General features: G+C 44.3%; 1 protein-coding gene across 1 annotated transcript in view; it reads right to left on the reverse strand.

Annotated features, from left to right (window-relative positions):
* Positions 1-16,815, reverse strand: part of BAIAP2L1 (BAR/IMD domain containing adaptor protein 2 like 1) — a 63,933-nt gene that overhangs the window by 38,569 nt on the left and 8,549 nt on the right. The window contains exons 2-3 of the mRNA XM_052635802.1: positions 8,875-8,950; positions 3,316-3,402 (exon numbers count right to left, since the gene is read on the reverse strand). Of these exons, the coding sequence (XP_052491762.1) occupies positions 3,316-3,402; positions 8,875-8,950 (163 nt within the window). The remainder of the gene's footprint in view (positions 1-3,315; positions 3,403-8,874; positions 8,951-16,815) is intronic.

Consider the following 16,815-nt stretch of genomic DNA (forward strand, 5'->3'; position numbering starts at 1 on the left):
GTAAGAACTTCCAAAAACACCTACAAAACAGTGCTAACAGAAATTTTTAAAGTTCCAAGTCAATTTTCCATTTCTTTATACATTTATAACTGACAGTAAGAGAGTTTTTAGTGTTTCTGACAAACATTTTTAAAGGTCACAGGACAATCATAATTTCTCCCACTGATTAAGATGGCTTTGCATAGTTTTAACTTGTATGGCCATCTTGTGGTCTTGCTTATATTTAAAATTAATGAGTTAAATGTATCATTTCAGAAATTAGAAAAGAACAGTAGAGTAATCCCAAAGATGGTACAAGGAAGAAATTAAGGGTAAGAGTAGAGATAATGAAATAGAAAATGAAGATACAATAGAGAGAATTGAAAAAATCTGTTCAGGAGTAACCAAGGATAATCAAGGCAAAATGTCTATTCTTATGAATATATCACCCACTTCATGGAAGAGAATAATGCTGATGAAAACAAGCGGCACAGATTTTTGAGTTCTCAAACACTTGTGAGCGTATGAAGTGACGAGAGAGGCATCTTTCTGGTCTAGGAGACTTCAGAACACACTCTCCCCCGTCTCCCCGCCACCCAGAATGAACCGCTCCCTCAGTCCTGCCCCACTCAGGAGGGGGCCTGAGGCAGTGCAGGCTGGCAGCGGCGCTGTAGCGATGCGAGCCTCACTGAGCCTCTCTCAGGCGATGGGCACCCCACGGGAAAGGAAGACCTGGCCGGCCTCCTGGCCTGCTCACAGGGTCGTTCCTGGGCGGCACCTGGGCTGCCCACCACGCTCGCCTAGAGGTCACGACCTCACAGCCCCTGCCGCCTTGCTTGGCAGCAGCGCACGTGGCTGCCCGCGGAGGTTATCTCAGCCCGAGCAGAGGCCATGACCACCACGCTGGCTCTTCTAGTCTATGGGCTCCCCGAGGAAACGCGGGCTGAGCACCCGCCCTCGGAGGTAGACCTAGGAGGTCATGTCCACCGCTCGGACTCCCGAGGATGAGACGAGGCAACGTGCTCACAGCACGCACCTACCAAGATCTGAGTTTCTACCTGAAACTCAGTCCAAAAGTTAAGCAACAGGCCTAAGAAGCCAAACGTTATGTCTGAACACTTCTCGTGTTTCCATCTTCCTCGACCCATGACACCTGGTGTTCCTGGGTGGGCCCCTAGACCATGAGCTCGAAACAGCACCCGGGCCGCCCCTCCCCAGGCTTTGGATGCTCGGACACCAACGATTCCTGGTCATCTCCTTCTCGAAGAGGTCCCGACTGAGCGGGTTCCATTTTCTTCCTCTTCAGCGACCTGACTGGCTACCTCTTTCCTTTCCCTTGGCCTCAGGGACGTGCAGTCAAGTGCGGAGGTGAGGAGCCCAGATTCTCAAGTCAGACCACCTGCTGTGTGGTCCGGGCACACTCCCCTGCAGGTCTTAACACCAATACCACAAGGTCAGAAACCAGACAAGAGAATCTTCTTGAAAAACAAGAAAGACACAATCTACTTCAGGTCTTTCTCTTTTTCCTATGAATTGTCCTCTTCTCTTCCATACAGGAATTTAAACAGAAGCAGAGTATTTTAGTCTAAACTTTAACAACAAGATAAACGAAGTGAATCAAAAGCAGAACATGTCAGGCCTCCAAAACCAACTCCAGGACAGAACTTTCTCATGGGATGGCTGTCAGTAGAAAATTAAGTATATGATACAGTGAATATACATGAAAAGGACAACTTGGAACAGAAATGAAACACAGCAAGTAATTTCCATCCCCTCTGAATGAAACACATACGCACGAATGCTTTCCTCACTGAAGCTGAAGTTTTAAGACTATGTTTATAACAACACGGTTGCTGTGGAAACAGTTGATTCAACAGTATGAACTCACAGCTGAATCAAGTAAGGTGTGGAACAGAAGTCTTATTCAAACAGTGGCAAGAACCATAAAACATTAAAAAGGCACACTGAATGACGGTGAGTCAAAGCACCATATGTTTTAACCTAAGGATCAGGCATTTTTTTGCCTGATGCCTGACACAAATAGGATGTTTCTTTTTAATTAAGTTCTATTTTTGGAACCCTATAATCAGTCCAATCATCCCACAAACATCCTAAGTTTCACTGCTTCTGTCCACATAACAGCATGTAATTTTTTTGACACTGTGTATTTTATTAAATTCATCCACTTTGAACGGGGTTACCAGAAATCAGATCTTGCCAGAGCATGCAGAAGTTATGGCACCAACAGAAGACAACTCAGGGTTTTGAAAATTTTCTGCATGTAACCGATTCTATTACATATCGCAGTACTGGCTTACTCATTTAGCATCACTTCAGGCTTAGCTTTTGGCTACAGGTTTCAAGACTATGAACTCTTTAAGTACAAAAGGTGTCAGAGAATGTTAACAAGGGCCCAGATCCACTGCCTTACCCAGCAGCCCAGCCTCCAACCCCAGAACCGTCACCACACCTCGAACTTGTTCCGTGGCTTTTATGGGTCAGTTAAGAGCTTTCCAAGCGATCTTGGAAAAACACTGTATCTAAAAAACCCTCAAGACACTTAGCACAGAAACCCATTATCTGAACCTTAAACACATGCTCCTTTGCCCCTCCTCTGCTTCCCGGTCCACTTTTTAACTGGAGAGGGACATACTTTTCTTTAAAAAGGAAGTACACACACTGTACCAATCCTTTCCTCTGGTTTTCTGAACCCTTCAAATTCTGACACATACTGTAAGTCTGAAATGTTACCCTTTGTCAAGTAAGATGTGTTCAACAAGTTTTTAAAATGATGCTTCTATGTGAGGCTCTGGAGACGGCACAGTGAGCGAGCTTTGTACGGAGAAGCCTCGGCGCGCCCGGGTGTGGCTGCCCGCACCCTCCGCGAGTGCACAGGGGATCCATTCATACCAGCAAAGCCGGAAAAATCACAACCCAGGGCGACTGGGGAAGCAGCGACGGCCAAGAGCAGAGCGTAAAGGAGCCGGACTCTGCGGGGTGACTCACAGGAAACGCTCTGCCAGTGGCGGGAGGCCCGGTGCTCACCCCTCCAGTTAGGAATCTAGGTCAAGGCTCCCGGGCTTCATGCTTCAGGGGGTACCTGGGGCCCAAACCTCAGGGGCAGAAGCGCAGTTCTCAGTGGCCTGCCCTCATCTAAGCCTCCACCGTGGACAGACCGCAGAGAAGTCCATCACCGCAGAGGCGAAGGAACCCGAGTGCCCCCTTTCTACTCTGGATTTGTGCCACTTCCCCATGTGCTCTTCTCCGGGTTCGCAGGACGGCAGCCCAGGAACCGCGGCTCAAGTTAGGTGGACAGGTAATGGACGGTTAGCTCACCCAGCTCTGTTGACACGGGGGACCCGGTGGCAATCTCCCCAATCTTGGCCACTCCATCGTAGTAGGCTCTTCCTGCCAGGATCATAGCTAGAGAGGGAAGGTGGCACACAGTCACTTATACACAGAAAGGAGGAAGCGATACAGGTTTCCTTCCAAACACCTGAGTCCCTTGTGGCCAAGGCGAGTGTGGCTGAGAGGGCAGGGGTGGTGCTCGAGAGCTGTGCTGGGTGGCGGACCCCCACACCGGACAGCACCCAGGGCACCCTTGCCTCTGACCAGCCCTGGGAACCTTCAGCTGCAGGGGCTGGAGGCCCAGAGGAGCTGCTCTTGACGCCAGTCCCAGAGCGGTTGTGTTCCTAACACAGGCTCAAGGCTGGGACATGTCCACTCCAGCCAGCTGGTCACTTACAGCAACACAAGCCTGCAACACTGTTAGCTGGAGGGGCTTGTATGGGGTAGCCTAGGCACCGGGGCCTTTGACGGCAATTTTACCTTTTCCTGTTGAAACAGATAATCTAAGGCACAAGCAACTACCATATTGTTGCCAGGAGAAAAGTGTATGAAATCTGAAATACATTATCATTTCAAAAAACAACGCAATTACCTGAAAAATAACCGAACGCTCTGCTTTTCTTTCCCCTCCTTTTTGGCAGAGACAGGAAAACTTATCTTAAAAATCACATTTCTCCTTTAAAACAGAGTCTGAAAACTACATTATAAGGTATAGAAATCTGCTTTTGATTTGGTTTACTTTTTCTTTCCTTTTTTTGGGGGGGTGGGCGGTGGTTGGAGAGCATGTCAGAAGCAAGACAAATCTGGGTTTGAATCCCACTATTACTTCCAACGAACTAACATGACCTTGTTGGGCAAGTTAGTTTCTTTTCGGAAACAAAGGATGTTAATCTAAAAACGCCATAAGAGCATGTGTACTGGACAAACTAGTCGAAGCTGCTAATACCAATCTCTTCTCTTACTTTACAGCAGGCTGGGTTTCAGGAGACTGACGGTATGCAGTAAGCAAGATTTTCAATAAGACCTAGGCTATTTAGTGTGACTTTGGAGAAAATATTTTATCTTGCTCAAAGGCTGGCTTCTTACACAGACCTCACTTTGCCTGGGAGCCTTGGAGATTACAGGATTTTGGAGATAAAAGAGCCCTAAGCAATCTCCTCTCACTGAGAAGAAAATCTGAGGCCACACCAGCCACTCTGCCCCAGTGTAGAGCAGGAATTGTTTTCAAAGATGGATTTTAAAAGATATTTCAAGTTGAAAAAAGGTGGAAGAGGTCATAGACTTAATTAACCTACAAGTCTCGTTGAAGATGCTGCTGCTGCTGCTGCTAAGTTGTGTCAGTCATGTCTGACTCTGTGCAACCCCACAGACAGCAGCCCACCAGGCTCCTCAGTCTCTGGGATTTTCCAGGCAAGAACACTGGAGTGGGTTGCCATTTCCTTCTCCAATGCATGAAAGTGAAAAGTGAAAGGGAAGTCACTCAGTCGTGTCCGACAGTATTACTGTAATGGTCTACCACAGTATTATTTCATAAGACTGAGGATGGCAGAAAGCAAAGGACTAAAGAGCCTCTTGATGAAAGTGAAAGAGGAGAGTGAAAAAGTTGGCTTAAAACTCAACATTCAGAAAACGAAGACCATGGCATCTGGTCCCATCACTTCATGGCAAATAGATGGGAAAACAAAGGAAACAACAGACAGACTTAATTTTGGGGGACTCCAAAATCACTGCAGATGGTGACTGTAGCCATGAAATTAAAAGACGCTGGCTCCTTGGAAGAAAAGTTATGACGAACCGAGACAGCATATTAAAAAGCAGAGATATTACTTTGCCAACAAAGGTCCATCTAGTCAAAGCTATGATTTTTCCAGTAGTCATGTGTGGATGTGAGTGTTGGACTATAAAGAAAGCTGAGGGCCGAAGAATTGATGCTTTTGAACTGTGGTGTTGGAGAAGACTCTTGAGAGTCCCTTGGACTGCAAGGAGATCCAACCAGTCCCTCCTAAAGGAGATCAGTCCTGAATATTCATTGGAAGGACTGATGCTGAAAAGCTGAAACTCCAATACTTGGGCCACCTGATGTGAGGAACAGACTCATTTGAAAAGACCCTGAGGTGGGGAAAGATTGAGGGCAGGAGGAGAAGGGGACAACAGAGGATGAGATGGTTGGGTGGCATCACCGTCTCAATGGACGTGAGTTTGAGTAAACTCTGGAAGTTGGTGATGGACAGGGAAGTCTGGCGTGCTGCAGTCCATGGGGTCGCGGGGAGCTGGACACGACTGAGCGACTGAACTGAACTGAGGATAACCATAAAGCATAATTATCAAAAAAAGGGCAACAACAAATAGCATTTAGGTAGACTCTCCAAATCGCTACTAAAGTTGATTCATCTACTAGACGGCATCACAGGGTGCTGATGTTACCACCCTGTTTCATGAAGGGGAGCAGAGCAGAGACATTCTGGGCCAGACCCAAGGTCAGTGAAGAAACAGAGGCAGTGCACGCAAGGCCAGCTGGCGTGGTCACTTCCTCAGTTCAAATCATGGTGCTTTTTGACTCTTTGGTCTCAGCTAGCACTGAAAAAGAGGTGACTCCACCTAAAAACAAGGCTTATAGCCAGTAAGCTGTCAAGTTAATATATGTAATATTTTAGTGGGAAGATTTTAAATTGTGAGGTACTGATAAGCTGAAAAGCAAATTAGCAGGAGAAGGGTAATACAGGATTACACAACACAAACAAAATTTTTGGTCTGTATCCACAAACTACATTGAAATTTTTTCAATTTCAACAGTTTCAAATTTTTCCAGTTTCACTGTTGACTTATATTTAAAACTATTAAACCTTCTTAGTCTAGTAAAATATCCTGCTTTTATGATAAAGCTGTGTTAATGTAAAAATTATTTATCCAGAAAAAAAAGAAACTGGTATTTTCATAATCGTGCTTCCTCTTGTGAATATATTAGAGATTTTATACCAGCTACTGTTTTAAGGAATGAAGCTTATTAGTTTTCATTTAGTGGCTGACCAGCTATTTCATCAACCTAAACTACACACTTCCACCAGAAAAATTTTCCTTAAAATATGTTTTCACTAAGTTATAGTTCTGCTCAAAAAGCTTCAGTGGCCTCCCACTGCCCAGGGGGAGCCTGTCTCACTCCACAGAGTTCATCGTGGATTTTTACAACTGTGGCCTTCAATGAATCATACCTCCCAGCTGGTGGTGTTGTCTAGGACACAGAGGAGTGGTTTGGTCATGTGACTTGCTTTGGCCAATGGGGTAGAAGCAGGCATAACTCCCACGGGGCTTGTACTCTTGGGACAGCCAGCCAGGCCTGAGAAAGCAGGTGAGCCCAGCCCTGGCCCCAGCTGATTCTGACTGCAGTGCAGAGTCTCGGGCATACAGGCAACTGTACTGCTTTTACAGGACCATTGGAAATAGCGAACTATTGTCATCTGAAGCCATCAAACTCAGGGGCAGCGTGTTACACAGCAACAGGTAACCGATGCTGCATCCAAATACGCTAATAACGGGACCTCATTCCACCTTAAGTTTGCTACTCCTGCACCCATGCGAGTGTGGACCCCGGGGCTCGGCTTGCAGGCTGTCTCTTCTGTCTGGAGCACGAGACAGCAGCGGCTGCCTGCTGCCACCTGTCAGCCCGCTCAGCTCCCGCACGCCTCCTGCCTGCTCTTCTCCTGACTTCCTGCTCAGACCCCCTGATTGTGCTCTTCATGAGCAGTGCCTGCTGCCTGACTGCACACGTGGCATCACTGACTGTACTACAGATTCTTACCAAGGACTTGACATGTTTTATTGAAGTTTCTCAGTGGCTTCAGCTAAAAACAGATGGCCTGCAGAAATTCTGGAAACACCTTATGAAGTGCAAAATAGGCCTCAGGAGGTATTAAAGTGATAAGAGGCCTCTGGGGAGAAGTCCTGTTAGCAGGAGGCTAAGCTGTGGGCTGTTCACTGCGTCACTTTATAAATCTCTGTCTCAGAGAGGCAGCTCATGCTAGAAAGGAAAAAAACAATTGCAGGTCAGACTGCTCTCCTTCATGGTGATGGATAAGGCGACAACTTTGTGTTCTTGTGACTGGGTGATCATCAGGGGAGAAAAAAGTAAAAGTGTTAGTCGCTCAGTCATGTTCAACGCTTTGTGACCCCATGGACTGTAGCCTGCCAGGCTCTTCTGTCCCTGGAATTCTCCAGGCAAAAATACCGGAGTGGGTAGCCATTCCCTTCTCCAGGGGATCTTCCTGACTTAGGGATCACACCGGAGTCTCTAGCATTACATGTGGATTCTTTACCTTCTGAGCCACCAGGGAAGGCCCCCACCCCCTCATCAGGGGAGAATCAGCTTGCAAAACAAGGCTCCAGCTTGTTAAAAGAGGGAGGGGGCACCCACAGAAGTTGTCCGTACTGCCGGGGGCGTGAGGGAGGAAAAGGCCAGGCCTGCTGCACTTCCTGACACTGGACACCAGCCGAGAGCACCAACATCCAGAGGAAAGTCAACAAGCAGTTTATGGGGGCAGCGACTGCAACAGCAAAGCGCCTGTCATCCAACGTCCCAAGTCTTGCCAGCACCTCCCCTTTCCTGGCACATGCTCAGGCTGAGGGTGTGAGGGCGCAGGTTTATTTTCAAAACATCACCAGGGAGCAGCTGGAGGTGGGGGTATTGTGAAGGACAGAAGCAAGACGGGAAGAAGAGACACAGAGCTTGACCTGAAGGCTTCTTCAAATCTCAAACTGTTGGAAACTAAACTTTCTAGTTTGGTCCTAGTGAATCAGGGCAGACGGTAAAACTGGGATCTGAATGTTTGGCGGAGGGTGACACGTGCTACATATGGAGAATGGTTCTGACCGTGTTAGAATTTGATGATTATTTTCAAGGTGATCACTGACAACACCCGCCTTGGGGAGGGGAATGCACGTGTAGACGCACATCACCTTCCTCAAACGAAATCTGTTCAAACCAGCAACTGACTCTAGTTCACAGAGAGACGAAAGCTAATGCTTGAGTCCATTTTAAATGAGAATCTAAGTTCAACTTTTAATTTAGATGTTTTTCTACTCAGGCTAAACATCTATTTCTCATATTACTAGCAAAAGTGATACATTGCCCCCCCACCAATGATACACTCAAAGATACAGAAATTCTTCTATATAAATAAAAAGGAGAGTAATTCCTATGCTTTAGGATCCTAACATTTTAACTACCTTTTTAATATATTGGTTTACAAAGAATCTGGTTTATAAAGTAGAAACCATGTTTATATTTTAATGATATAAAAGATTAAGCAGTTTCAAAAAGCAAAATCTGATATTTAAGATATGCCACTTATAGTAGTCTATTATTCAATTCAGTCATTTCAAATAAACTAATATCCTACCATTGAAAAGTTCTGTAGATTAATTATAAACGGTACCAATTTAAAGATATTTTAGAAATTAAGTAGCAAGTATTTAAAAATAATTAAGTAAAATATTTAATGAGTGGCTTTTGTATGCCCTCTATATTTATAAATTTAGAAAACAGACACTTACCATTAACAGCTTTTTCATAATTTTTCCCTAGGTTTATTAAATTTCGTAGCCCAGGATTGAACTGTTCCATTACATTCTGAAAAGCAAACAAAAAACCAAATTAAGAAAATAAGTGACCACTAGACCAAGTAACCTTTAGAGGTTGTCATCTGCATAGCCGAGGATCCCCATGTGTGCCCAGTGGTACCGTCCACAAAGTCATGGATGCTGATTCAAAAGCAGGAAAGAGCACATCCATCCTGACTGAGGGAACTGGTACGGCCACGTGACCCTGGCCACGCCTGCCCCGGAGCTGCCTAGAATGGACTGTGAATGGAGTCTGCAGCAGACATACAGTCCCCACAAAGCACACCCTGCAGGGGGCTGTCAGTTCAGAAGCCAGTGCTCCTTTTGGGTTTAGGTAAGTTAATGGCCATCACACTAGTAATAGGAAACACGGGTGCATGACAGGAACTTAAGTATACGGACAGTGTTTTGGCTATCAATAAAGATTTTTGGTCCATTAAGAAGGCTGAGTGCCAAACAATTGATGCTTTCAAACTGTGGTGTTGGAGAAGACTCTTGAGAGTCCCTTGGACTGCAAGGAGATCAAACCAGTCAGTCCTAAAGGAAATCAAGCCTGAATATTCGTTGTAAGGACTGATGCTTAAGTTGAAGCTCCAATACTTTGGCCACCTCACCTGATGCGAAGAGGCAACTCACTGGAAAAGACCTTGGTGCTGGGAAAGATTGAAGGCGGGAGGAGAAGAGGGTGGCATAGGATGAGGTGGTTAGATAGCATCACTGACTCAATGGACAGGAATTTGAGCAATAGAACAGACATTTCTAAGAGCTGTTTTTACTCTGCCTAATTACTAGGAGGGGGATGGGTGTGGATGGCTCAAGGACACAGGACAGCCGGGAACGTTCTTTGTAGGTGGGCACTGGCATTTTCTCCCGGCCATCAGTTCATTCGTTACGTATTTGTGGAGTAGGCACCAGGCCCGGTGCTCACAGCAGTGGAGGTGGAGATGTGGTTTCCCATTCTGGGCTTCATGATGCTCTCATCTCTGCAGATGTCACGGATTTCATTTTTAAAAGCGTAATTTCCACATCAAGAGAAGGTCATAAACAGAGAGAGAAGTGCTATGACAAGTGTAAGACAGGCAACTATTTAGAACATTAAAAATGCTATCCTAAATCTGATCTTACAGACAAGAAATCATTCCTATGAGGCTCTGAATATATTTGCTGACTGAATATATTTGTCCCACCTACAAACAATAAGCTTCACAATATTAATCTTTCCAGGTAGGCCAGTCAAATCCTCTTTACTGCCTGCCTCCACCAAAATGTGTACCTTGTTTGTAGAGGCCCAAGCAACAAAGAATAAAAAAACCACACAACTTTCACAGGGGTGAAAACATGACGCATGTATTCTTGGGGATAAAGAGGTTCTCCATTACATGTTGTGGGGGAGAAAGAACATAATAACTTTTATTATAACTGTTCTTTATTTAAAAACATTATAACTTTTATTTAATATTATTAAAAGTTTATTTATCAACTTTTATTTTATTAGATGCATTTTATTAGACACTGATAGAGGCTTATCATGGAAAATAATCCCTGCCTCAACCCTTCCCCCTCCCTGGCCTTACTCCCATGTAACAGCTCCACTGAAAGTGCTCTTCTGTATTTACTGCCATCGTTTTGATTAATATTCTTGACTTCTTGACTTTGAACAATAATCACTGGCCTTCTGCTATGGTAAATAACTCTACTTTCCTTGTTCCCAGTCTTTTCTACATAACAGCAGTTTCCTGGCAAATCAATAGTCAATATTTATTAAACTTTGTAAATACTGGTCACTACAATGCAAAGAATGCACCAAGAATTGTGCTTCCTTTCTTGCTACACCTTTTTGTTTCTCCTGAGATTAACAAGTCTCATTCTAATGCTTCCTTAGATTTTTCCATGCATCTTCCTCACACTCCATGAAATCTAACAGAAGCCTACTGACATTTTTCAAGCCGAAGTTGTCAGTTAATCTTCAATTTTTTTTTTTCTCCCAGAACGTCCCCAAGGACTCTCTGTCCTCCTGCTCAGCCCAGCATGACCGTTTCCTGCCACGCTGTTGCCCTCACTGTCCCTTTTTGGTCCTCCATGTGAGAGAGTCTCATTAGCTGGGTTCCACATCTTCCTCTTTCTTCATTCATCCCGATTTGCTGGAGGTCATTCTATAAGAATGATCTGAGAAATGACATAGGAGGTAGGTGTAAGTCCCCATGTGTCTGAAATCATATTCACCTTGATGTTTGATTGGTATTTCGCTGGGCAGAGTATTTCAGGTTGAAAGTGATTTTCCCTCAGGATTTAAAAGATACTGCTCCTTATATATTATTGTCTTTATTTCTTTTAAATAATTTTATTTGTTTTCAGCTGTGCTGGGTCTTTGTTGCTGCACAGGCTTTTCTCTAGCTGCAGCAAGCACAGGCTCTAGGGCGTGCCAGTAGCCGAGGCTCCTGGGCTCGGGAGCACAGGCTCAGCAGCTGTGGCGCACCAGCTTAGTTGCTCTGAGGCAAGGGAGAGGCCTGCTGGATAAGGAGGACTCCTTACTACTGAGTCACCAGGGAAGCCCTCCACTGTCTTTATTTTATTTTTTATTTATTTATTTTTTACTTTACAATACTGTATTGGTTTTGCCATACATCAACATGAATCCGCCACGGGTGTACATAAGTTCTCACTCCTGAACCCCCCTCCCACCTCCCTCCCCATACCATCCCTCTGGGTTATCCCAGTGCACCAGCCCCAAGCATCCTGTATCCTGCATCGAACCTAGACTGGCAATTCATTTCTTATATGATATTATACATGTTTCAATGCCATTCTCCCAAATCATCCCACCCTCTCCCTCTCCCACAGAATCAAAAAGTCTGTTCTGTACATCTGTGTCTCTTTTGCTGTCTCGCATACAGGGTTATCGTTACCATCTTTCTAAATTCCATATATATGTGATAATATCCAGTTTTGCTACTGAGAAGTCAGCTGTCATTTGTATATGACTTTTTTTTTTTTTAAATGAGATGGCGCAGGGGAAGGGGCTTATTCCTAGAACCCTTCTCTTTATTCCTGTGTTCTGAAACTACAGTGGTCTGTCTCACTGTGGGTATTTTTAAATTTACTTTACTGGCACTCAAGCAGACCCTATCCATAGAGAAAATCACATGCTTCAGGTCTGAAAAACATTCCTGTTTGATTCTCATCTCTTCATTCTCTGGAACTCTGAGAAGGATTTTATATAACCTGGATTTATTCTCTAATCATCTTACCCTTTTCCTCTGATTCTTCGTTTTTTTGTTCTGTCTCTGACAGATAGCCTCAACTTTACTTTCCAACTCTTCTGTTTTTAAAACTTTTGATATATTTTTGGGCTCTTTCAAGTTTTTTGATTATTCCTTTTAAAAGGCATCCTGTTCTTGTTTTATGGATGTGGTATCATCTCTTATCTGAGTAAACTGTAATTTGAAGGGTATTATCTGCCAGTCCCCCACTGTTTGGTATCTAACTGTCTTTCATGTTGGAGGCATTCCTCAAATGTCTGGTGATCCTTGACTATCAGTTTGTATTTAGGAATCAAGCCCTAAAACGCTGGCTGGAAGTGTGTGCACGTGCATTCAGGGTGGCTACTGACTAGGCAGCTTCATTCTAAACAACTGGACAGCAAGTCAGCTGTAAAGAAACTAGACAAGAGACAGTAACCAAGGGCCACTGGGTCTCTCCAGAGAAACTTCTAACTTCCTATCCCTTGAGGGTGGGGGGGAATGGCAGTCACCAGGGAGTCGGCTTTCCCAGGTCTGGAAGGCGGTTGGGTATCCCACAGCTCACTGTGCTGACTTCTGAGTTTCAGTCCCTCGGCTGGGGACTGAGACTGCACCTCGGCTGCCAGGCAGAGGGAGCAGCTGTGACAGTGGCGGCTGGGGCAGGCAGGGGGCCTGGAGGCGAGCCGCCTGAGTCACGCCTGTCCTGGCCCTGCGGCTCCCTCCTCCTGCGGGGCCTGCTCAGCAGCCTAGGCGGCTCTCTGGGGTGAAGGGCTCAGTTCTCTGCGGCGCTCCTCTCTTCAGGGTAAGGCAGTTATCACACCTCTGTCCATCTCTATCACCCCAAATTTCTTTAGGCTTTTAGTCAATAGATATTTCCTTTCTCAGGTGTCTACACTATGGATTTACAGGGGGTTTAAGTTCCTTTGCCATCATTTTAATGTACTCTCGGAAGAGAAGAAAAACATATGAGGTCAATGGGCCACGCTTAACTGGAAGTCCACTCAGCTTGTCTTGCTGGAGCCAGTCAGCTGAGCCTCATTCACTGCCAGAAGCCATGAAGCCCCAGAGCCGAGGCTGACCTCTCACCAGTCCCCTGGCAAGCCAGTCAGTCTTAGTGCCTGATCATGGGGACCTGTCACCATAGCTGCTATTTTTATCATCTTTCCTCAATTCTTTTAAGTTTTTAATTTTGAAATAGCTTAAGGCGCACAAGTAGTTATAAAAACTGTATAAAAGGTCCCATGTATGCTTCTGCCCATGGGAACTTAGATGGCCAAAGTACATCATCTAAACCAGGAAACCAACATTGGTACAACACAGTTAAACTACACACCTTATTTGGATTTACCAGTTGTTATACCTCTAATTTGCAGGGTGTGTGCCTTGTTTCTATGAAATTATATCACACGTATAGATTTGTATAACCGTCACCACAATTATGGTACAGAACTCTTCCAGTAACACAAAGGTCTCCAGGATGCTACCCCTTTATAGCCCAACCACCCTGACCCCTGGCAACCGCTGATCTCAATCATCATAATTTTGTCACTGTGAGGATGTAATATAGGTGGAGTTGTACAGTATGTGGCCTTTAGAAACTGATTTTTCCACTCAGCACAATGTCCTTAAGAACCCCCCAAGTTGCTGGGTGTATCAACAGCTTATTCCTTTCTCTTCTGTCAGTGGTCCAGGGTATGGATGTATCATAGTCTATCCATTGCACCGTCAACCATCTGGGTCGTTTTCAGTTTTCAGCAATTACAAATAAACCTGATATGGACAATCACGTACAAACTCGTGTGTGAACATGAGTGTCCCTATCTCTAGAATAAACACCTGGTAGTTAACTGCTGCGTCACACAGCAGGTGGATGTTTAACTTCATAGCAAACTGCCAAGCTGTTTTCCAGAGTTGGCTGTACTGTTTTACATTCCCATAGGCAATGTATGAGATTTCAGTTTTAAAATTTTTAATAACTTCTTTAGAAAATGGTTGCTTTCCAACAAAAAGATAAAACTGTTTTGAAACATCATTTAAAATTCTTACTATAATCCCACGTGCCTGAGTCTAGGTAATATGTGCAAGGACACCAATACAGAGCAACCTGCCTTCTAGCAGAAAAGCAGCAAGACGCTAAGCTCTGTGTTCTTTCCTAAGATTATTCTCAGTTCAGTCCAGTCGCTCAGTCGTGTCTGACTCTTTGCGACCCCATGAATCGCAGCACGCCAGGCCTCCCTGTCCATCACCAACGCCTGGAGTTCACTCAGACTCACGTCCATCGAGTCAGTGACGCCATCCAGCCATCAGCTTTACTCAAATAATGGGAAAATAGAATTTGATTTCTTGATAGAATTCTTGGACTGTTTACATATAATTCCTCTCTTAAAATTTCAAAAACAATGAATTCATGAGAACTTCCAAAGTTAATACCAAGCATAAACCACTATCCAAATGATTCAACTGGAAAAAGTTCAACTAAGACAAGGGACCACCATTTACTTCAGAGAAAACAATACAGTAATTTTTAAGCTTGGAAGATCAACATATACTTCAATTCTTTATTTTAGGTTTTGCTACAGAAATGGTTCCCCTGGAAATTCTAGCCTCTTTGAATAGTGGAAAATCCACTTCTCCACTGGCTGTTGGCCATTAATCTAGCTATTTCAGCTGAAGTACGTGTATTTTTAAACTCAGAAACAGAAATGCAGTGTGGCTGTCAAAATTCACAATTTGCAAAATTTTTATCATAGCAATGGATGTCCTTGTGAATTGGACGGGTCCTAAATTCTCAGGGGGTAGGGCAGTAGTTGGGTCAAAGGCCATGCTGTGTCAAGGCTCGCCAAGAACTGAATTGTTTAGAGACTCAAATTTAGAATCAAGAGCAGTAATGAACAAAGTCATTTTAAGTTTGGCACTAAGAATAAAAGGCTTAAGATTCCAAGTATAAAAACAAAATACATTATAAAAGGCATTATTGGGCCAAGAATCACTATTTTGTTACCATCAATAATAAAAGCCTAGGATGTATTCCAACGTTACTGCTCAGCGAGGGGGATAATGTGTCAAAACAGTCTGAACCAAAATGAGTTTCCTCTCCATCCAGGGAAGAACATGGATCTTCTAGGTGAAAAAAGATGGCTCTGCCGTACCTGCGCTGCACCTCGTAGTGAAGAGGGCTGGTCCTGTCACAAGAGCGCCGGGTCCTCGGGGATCTGTCCCTGGCTAGTCGCCAGACGGCTGAGGAAAAGGCCACTGCAAACCTACAGGCACATCCCACCAGATTTCTAGTTGCTCTGTTTAGCTCATACAATTCCTCTGCCTCGTGCATAGTTACAGATCATAATTTTAAAAGGTATTACACAATCTTATGATGGCTTTAACTTTCTCACCATTTAGATTTTTCTTTCATTATTGAAAATTATTACCTTTACCAGTATGAAACTACAGGGTATTTATAAAGCATAAATACAAATATGATGAGACAGATAGTTAAACTGAGCTGATCTCAAATTCCTAAGCAGTAGTTTCTCTCTTCATTTCTTTTGTCAATTCTCTACAAGACCAAGGACAAATTATTTGATATTTCAGCTGTTGAAAACTTTTCTCAGTTGAAAAGTGTGGGTTATAGTTACACTAGAATAAGCTTTAAAAGTGATTTAAGAATCTCTAATATGGGTTTTTTTATAATTTGATTCAGGTACTGTATGTATCTTTGAAATTTTTGATATTTTATTTTAAATAATCTCATGTGAATTAATCTAGCAATGTCACAAATCTTAAATAAGGCACCCTTTAATTTCATGTGACAAAAATACTTGTTCATAAGGGCTAACTATAGTTTCCAGTCACGTATGGATGTAAGAGATGGACCATAAAGAAGGCTGAGCACTGAAGAATTGATGCTTTTGAACTGTGGTGTTGGAGAAGACTCTTAAGAGTCCCTTGGACTGCAAGATCAAACCAATCAATCCTAAAGGACATCAATCCTGAATATTCATTGGAAGGACGGATGCTGAAGCTGAAGCTCCAATACTTTGGCCACCTGATGTGAAGAGCTGACTCATTAGAAAAGATGCTGATCCTGGGGATGATTGAAGGCAGGAGAAGGGGATGACAGAGGATGAGATGGTTGGATGGCATCACTGACTCAACGGACACGAGTCTGAGCAAGCTCTAGGAGATGGTGAAGGAGAGAGAAGCCTGACGTGCTGCAGGGCATGGGGTCGCAAAGAGTCAGACAAACGACTGAGTGACTGAACAACAACAGGGCTAACTGAGATTACTTCTAGCTAGAAGTCATTTGTATTAATAGAAAATCTCACTTCCTTCTTCCAGGTGTTGTTGGAAGCTGCAGTTTCTAGACTGACATCATCAGTATGTGATTACATCCCCTGCCTTTAGAGAAAGCTGTTGCTGTTTAGTTGCTAAGTCGTGTCCAACTCTTTTGTGACCCAATGGACTGTAGCCTCCCAGGCTCTTCTGTCCATGGGATTTCCCAGGCAACAATACTGGAGTGGGTTGCCATTTCTTTCTCCAGGGGCTCTTTCCGACCCAGGGATCAAACCCTCATCTCCTGCATTGGCAGATGGGTTCTTTACCACTGAGCCACCTTGGGGAGCCCTTAGGGAAAGTAATG

The sequence above is a fragment of the Budorcas taxicolor genome, chromosome 2, assembly GCF_023091745.1.
Source record: "Budorcas taxicolor isolate Tak-1 chromosome 2, Takin1.1, whole genome shotgun sequence".
Classification (NCBI taxonomy): Eukaryota; Metazoa; Chordata; class Mammalia; order Artiodactyla; family Bovidae; genus Budorcas; species Budorcas taxicolor.